The sequence below is a fragment of the Crocuta crocuta genome, unplaced genomic scaffold (assembly GCF_008692635.1).
Source record: "Crocuta crocuta isolate KB4526 unplaced genomic scaffold, BGI_CrCroc_1.0 scaffold408, whole genome shotgun sequence".
In the NCBI taxonomy this organism is placed as follows: Eukaryota; Metazoa; Chordata; class Mammalia; order Carnivora; family Hyaenidae; genus Crocuta; species Crocuta crocuta.
The window spans coordinates 3,472,456-3,479,311 of record NW_027527444.1 but is presented as its reverse complement, the minus strand read 5'-3'; the positions used below and the strand labels follow the sequence as shown (position 1 = coordinate 3,479,311).

The following is a 6,856-nucleotide window of genomic DNA, read 5'->3' as shown; positions in this document are numbered from 1 at the left end:
CAAGATCTGCCAAACCGCATGAGCGCTGAGCCAGGTCCCCACACACCCCGGGGCCCCTCGGAGGCTTTCCCAGCAGACCTGTTGGACCAAGTACGCGAGCGGATGAACCAGTAAGAGCTCGAAGAAGACCCCGCACTAAGGAGGAGAAGTCTAAGAGATTTGCTCCGAGGAAAGGGGACAGAATATACAAAGAATTTTAAAAATCCTATTTTTCTCCTGATGCTTACAGACCTTTGAAACTCGCGGTAAGAGCTCCCATTCTTCGCAGGTGAATCCCGTGCTCCCTGAACACGTTTTGGGTGTAGGCTTTCTCGCCGCCGTTTGCTTGGGTTGCTGCTGAGTTTCCGGACCTTGAACATTAAAAGGGTATCTGTGCGCTCTGCTGTCCTGTGGCGGCTTCAGTGTTAACCATGCATTTGGGGGCTTGCTTTTGAGACACCTCTCCGGCGGTGCAGTTAAGCGGTATTTTTGCAGAAAGTGGTTACAGCTCCCAGCGACTTTCCGAGGAGGGGTGGAGGGGTGCGGGCTGCTCTGCTCCTGAGGGGCTCAGAGAGGGGTCTCGGTGCCCCCCGCCCCCACCCCCGCCGAGGCAGGTCTATTACAGGTTCCCACAGAAGAAATCAGGGGTTGTGGCTCTAGGTTAAAATCCAAATTAAAATGAATGTCGTTTTCAAATATTTATAGCCAAATGATGGAGGAAGAGCGACACACATCCCCTTTTTTTCCCCTTCTACCCCATCAGGCTTCACAGAAGACAGAGAATTTCCTTCCTGAGTTAATTCAAGTATTTTAGCACAAAATAAGTTAAACAAAGGCTTAGGTATGATCGTTGGCTTAATGCCAAACTTCCGCCCCGAACAGTGTTTATTTTAGATGAATGCTAGATCGTGCCTGGCAAAACATATTCCAATATATTTCACTTTACTTAACGCTGTTGAATCAGACGAAGCGAGGGGAAAGCCTGTTTAAAAAATGTATTAAGTTCACACATTGGCCAAAATGTCATGCATGCTGAAACCCCAAAATGGGGGCTTTCGCTGACTTCCAAAGATTTCATTTTAATTAAAAAGCAAATGCAATAACTCCGAGGCAAAAGTGCTGTGGAATAGGAATTGCAGTGAGTACGTTTGCTTGTATGTCACAGGTTTTAAATAAACACATTACAGTGGAATTTAAATATTTTAAAATGCCATTTAAAAATTTTAAAGTCTTGCTTAATGAACTTGGACCATGCTTTGCAGGTCTCGAGAGAATGCCCTTCACGGTCCCGGAAGCTGCAACCTTGTGCGTCTTTAGCACAGACACATACTTCAGTCAGAATTTCAGTTGTTTTTTTTTTAATGCCTGGGCACATTTGGGCTCCCTCTTCCCTGAAAAGTTAGACTCGGGGGTAGAAGCACAGTGAAATTGTCAATGGAGCTATAGACGGTTTGGAGAGAAACAGCCCAAGTCACTGTCAAGCGTGTTATCCACAGTGAAATTGAGAATGTTTGTTTTGATTGCTGAGAAAGCTTAATTGTTTTCACACTCCAGCATCTGTTTTAAAACCACAAAGTGGATTGTTATGTTAAATCTGAGGGAAACTGGTTTAACCATCTCCAGGAGCTGCGTTCTTTGAAGGATTCTAAAAACAAAAACAAAAACAAAGCGAAGACCCCCAGCTCGACCTAGGAGACCCCCTTTCTTCCTTCTCCTCGCATTCCAACTTCAGGAAGGGGAACAAATACAAAGAACTAGTTTCCTTCCTCACCCTCATCTTTCAACACGACTCATCAGCTAAGTCCCAGGAAAATGACGCAGTTAACGTTTTGGGAAGAGGGCTCACCCGAGGCAATGATGACCTTAAAGCAGAGGGGCTGATAAAGACGGGCCACCTCGTGACACGATTTTTCTATTTTTAGCTAATGAAATGTTGGTAAGTCCTTCTAACCAGACGCCCCGTGCGTGCGTATCTTTCCACACACGTTGTTATTACATTTCCGCAGTGTGAAGCTCTGATAGAGAAGCATGAAGACGAAATACTCTCACTTATCGCCCAGGAGGCACACGACCTCGCTGACAAGCTGTGCAGTGAAAAAGCAGGTACTGTGTCTGATGTAACATGTGTCTCCTGCTCGCCCACCCCCTCAGCCAGCGCTGCAGCATCTTATTTTCCAACGGTCCTCGCTGTCTCCCCGCCACCCCCACGCGGCTCTCCACTGAATCAGAAAGCCCCCATGTGAGAGAAAACAAATAAACAAAACCACCGCAGGGCTGGGTGGCTCTTCCTCTCCGGGTGGCATTTTCGAGGGCCTTCAGTCCTCCATTTCCAGATGTTAAAGAGCCCACAGGCCCGGCAGAATTGGACGGATCCAAAGCACTTTCTCTTTCGACACTAAGGTTGGATTCTCTCCCCCTCCTGGACCGGGAAGGAGAATCTCTTTAAGACTCGCCGGCTACCTAAACTGATAGCAGGCGGGATCTTTATTTAGTACGAAATTTGAAAAGCTTTTTTTGTTTGTTGATTTGCAAGGGGTGCTGGATATTCCCCCCCCCAAGTTTCTTTCCCAGATATAGCTACTTCTTCTTAAATTTTTTTTGTTTTTGTTTTCTAGCAGAGGACAGAAAATAACACTTGAGTTCTGTGCTTACACACACACACACACACACACACACACACACACACCACTCAGGGGCTAGGAAAAAATTACCAGCACTTTATTTATACAAAGTTGAAGCATGTTAGCTCCGCTGGCCTTTCCACCTGTTTGCTGGAGCATAAAGTCCTATATCAGCACAATGCTTATTTAATACTTTTACAAGAGTGGAGTGCAAGTTGTGTCCTCTTTTCAGGCTCTTTTGAGAAAATGAACCACGTGTATGAAGACAATGATATAAAGCCTGGGGAGTGCTTCTCTGCCCTTGCAGAAGCTTGAGATTTCTAGCAATTGTTTGTAACAAAGTATAACATGCCTTCGTCCACAGTATCAAATGTAGCGCCCACGTCTTTAAATAATAGCGATTGCCCATCTGTAGATAACTGTTTACGTGGCCAAAGGTTATTAAACAAGACAGTTGTAAATCCACAATAGCAGGAAGAAGTTTTCTTACTCTGAGTAGATAATGGGGTTGTTTTCATTTTAAAATCCAGTTTGGAAAAAATAATAAAGGAGACCCAGTTTGGTTGGGAGTTTGAAGACGAGTACGGTCGAATGATGCAGTCAGCCTCGCTCAGGAGCTGGAGAGCTGTCTCACTGAGCTCGTAATGTTGCATTTGTGAGGCTGTAACGTTGCATGAGCCTCCCATCTATAAGTGCGTAGCCACGATTTACCAAAGAAAGTATTTTCCAAGTTTTGCAGACAGTTCAGAGATAGACGTGTGCTTGAAGATGCAAGCAAAAATGGGACGTAGGGTTTGGAAATAATCTGCTTTCCTAATTTTCCCTCACAAAGGGTTTGGACTTGTCATAACCATCTATGGCAAATGCAGCTAACTAGCTCTGTACACACCTGTTCAGACCTCACAGAAGGGCCCGAGAAAGTTTCCCCACCTCTTCGCGGCAGCTGGGTGCCCCCAAATAATGATGAGATTCAGGGGAAAGACTTCCTAAATGCAGCAGTTTGGCGGAATTTTGCTAGTATTAACTGTCTTTTCATTGCTTTTGCATATTGGTCACTGGAAATAAAAATCACTATTAGCCCGAGAAAGCGTGAGTATAAGGCATAACCCTAAGATTGGCCCAGGACCGGGGGTGTAGAAGAAACCCTTAGCTTACCGATTCTTAATAGCATTTGATTGTTTAAAAGCCGGTGAAGTATTTCCACTGTAAAACGTCAGGCCCTCCGAGCTGCTGAGGGTGCCAGTGGCCAACGCCTCGTGGCCACAGCACAGCGGCGTGGAGTGCGCTTTCTCAGGCTTGCGTTTCCCTGTGAAACATACTTACGGCTGTGCTAAACCATTCGGAAATTAAAAACCGAGAACACGTTAATCCTAACAAGAGCCTAGACACCCCCCCCTCCATTGAAGTAAATTAACGCCACGTAACAAGGTCGCTTTTTCACACTTAGAAATTATTGTCAGAAAACCTGAAGCCATGCATCAGGAAGGAAACTTGCCCTCGGTGACCACGGCGACAAAGAAGTCGTGTGTTTTCCTTTCACAGGTTGGGAGGGTTTCAGATTCCCGTGGAAAAGGTGACACTCTCATTGCTGAGAAACTCTGGCGCTGTTGCCCGACAGCTTTGCTACGATCAAGCGCCACGATGTAACATGCTTTAAAGATGGGGCCGTGCGTGTGGGTGTCTTCTGTGCTGGATGCCGTGAGGCCACATGAACCAGGGACGGTCACCCCGTGTGTGCTAGGTACAAGGCACCGCCCTGGCGGCTGCTGAAATGTCTACACATTGCTTTTAGGGAGGTCATTTTTTTCAAAAATAGATATTTCTAGAACTAGACATTTACTCAGAAGGTCAGCCCCCTTTCATACTTCATACACACTTTGTGCACGTGTGTGTGTGTGCACATGTGTGTGTCTTATGTGTCTGTATATAAATTTTGCTTTTTTCTATCAAGTGTAGATCATGTCACCTTATTTTTAATAATCACATAGGAGCAGATGAAGGCATTTACAGATTTTAAAACCTCAGCTCTGTTGAGCTATGATTGATACATAAAATTGTAAGACATTTAAAGTGTGCATCGTGGTGATTTGATACGTGTGTACGTTGTGAAAGATTCCTCCCATCTAGTTAGTTAACGCCGGACTGTAACTCTTAGGATTGTACAGTTTCCTCTCTGTGCACAAACCGGTAATTGGGGGATCATGGAGAAAACGTATATTACATTAGAGATGACTGTGGATTTAAAAATAACACATCCTTGAGGTTTTCTTGAACATGTGTGCCGTCTCTCAAATGAATAAAGAAAACCTCAGATGACAGCATCGCAGCCGGGTCTGTGGGTACCTCTGCACCTCTATGCGCTGCATAAGATAAAAGTTATCACATACATCCGGCTCTCGGGGTGTGAGACAGAGTAGTAGGGCACCTGACATATATAATCTGTTGGGGGGGGGTTCCTAGGCAAAAAACAAAGAAAAGAAAAATGAGTTCATTTGATTTTCCTATTTTATGGCATATACGCTGGCCACATTGTCCTTTTAATGTCTTGAAGTCAAAATGATGTTTTAAAACCCTAAGAAGATAGAAGGTCATGATTAAAAGTGTAGCTGTATCCCACCGATGGCGGACAGCATACCATTCTGGACGACGAATGAATGGATCCTCTCAGGTTCGTGGAAGTTCTCATTAGCCGGAGCGTGAGGGCAGGGATGGAAATACGTGAATATAGACTGTGCATGTATCACTTCTGCTCTGCTGTTAAATCTTAACATTTAAAACGTGAGACTGAGGAATCTGACGTGCGATCCTTTTGAACGCACCGTATGGAACAAGGCCCCAAGTATCTTGGATCGTTCAGCTTACACTGAAAGTAAAAGCATTTGTACCTTTTTGTGTAACGTTAACGGCGGTGTTGAATTATCGTATACAAAATGATTCCTTTCAAAGGCTAGCCTATTTCCTATCTGAAATAACGTAGTGAAAAGAATGGTAGCCTTTCTGAAGAGAGCTGGCATTAATTGTTTCCAGCTGGAAAAGTAGAGCGTCTCAAAGCACCTCCTTGCCTCTCTGCTCCTTGGGTTAAATGCCAAGCATGCTGTGTCTCTGTTTAAGGCATTTCTTAACCACCCCCAAGGCCATGGGCCAAAGGACACGATCCCTGGGCTTTGGTTGTAAAAATACTCCCGCAAAAGACGCTGGAGGACGGAGACCAGGGCAACAGAGCACTGAGAGGTGTGGGGACCCGCTTTGGGGCACAGGGACGCAGATGATGCCCTTATCTCTGCTCTTGTGTGTATTTGAAAATTTCCATAAGAAAAAAGCTTTTAAAATATGCTTCCCCAAGCACTGTGTTTCTTGCGGGAGGTCCGAGACTTGGGCGCTGTTATTAAATGTGATGGTGATGCTGTGTGGCGTTTTTGTCAGGTCTCTGTGAACCCTCCGCTGATGTCACTGAGCTCTGGGACGGCGCCCCTCCCGGTTCCTGAGGAGGAAAGTCACGCCCGCAGGTCCACACCCGTGTTCATACCTTCATGTTTCTTCACGAAAACAAAGTTGACGACTCTTGTTTATACTGTGTTGTCGCACGTGTGATGTTGTGTTGAATATCTATTGTTTGGCATCGGGACAGACCTGATTCTTCCCGTAGGGGAAACTGGGGGGCGCGTAAAACAAATTACCTTTGTGGATTCAGGTACAGACAGGGTTGGGACTGGAGCATTTTCAGTTACCAGTAAGGAAAACCCGAAGCCATTTCATAAATGAAATAAGGATTTGATAACATACACTGTGTATCTTATGAGCGTCTACAAATATGATGTTCTATTTGATAAGAAAGAGCATGATTTGATTTCTCAAAAACGTGATTGGTCATGAGATTAAGAAAATATATTGCCACAAATTCCAGATGATGTCTTCTGGGTTCTATACGGTGATCAATTAAAGAAACAAACTTCCTTTCCATCAGGAAGGAAGTTCAAATTCCCAGAAACCTTAAGTTTAAAAATGTATTAATCTCTAAAATGGAATGGAATGTGTACAAAATAATACTTTCCTAGCAAGCAGCATGGTGGCCTTTCTTCCTCATAACCTTAATTCGGATGAGTCAGAAAGTCACTTAATTATTATCTTCTGTGTTCTTCCAAGATGACACCAATGGCTGTGGTTGGTTTTGCCATAAACTCGATTGTGTGTGTGTGCGTTTTTAAAAAAACTTTGAGCTAACATTTAGTGTGTGTGTGTTCCCACTAGTTAATCTA

General features: G+C 44.6%; 1 protein-coding gene across 1 annotated transcript in view; it reads left to right on the top strand.

Moving 5' to 3' along the window:
* The window catches only part of CNPY1 (canopy FGF signaling regulator 1), a 33,598-nt gene extending 27,513 nt beyond the window's left edge, over window positions 1-6,085 (top strand). The window contains 4 exon segments of the mRNA XM_077761678.1: window positions 45-130; window positions 133-245; window positions 1,986-2,082; window positions 6,024-6,085. Coding sequence (XP_077617804.1) covers window positions 45-130; window positions 133-245; window positions 1,986-2,082; window positions 6,024-6,085 — 358 coding nt within the window.
* Window positions 6,086-6,856: the final 771 nt, after the last annotated feature.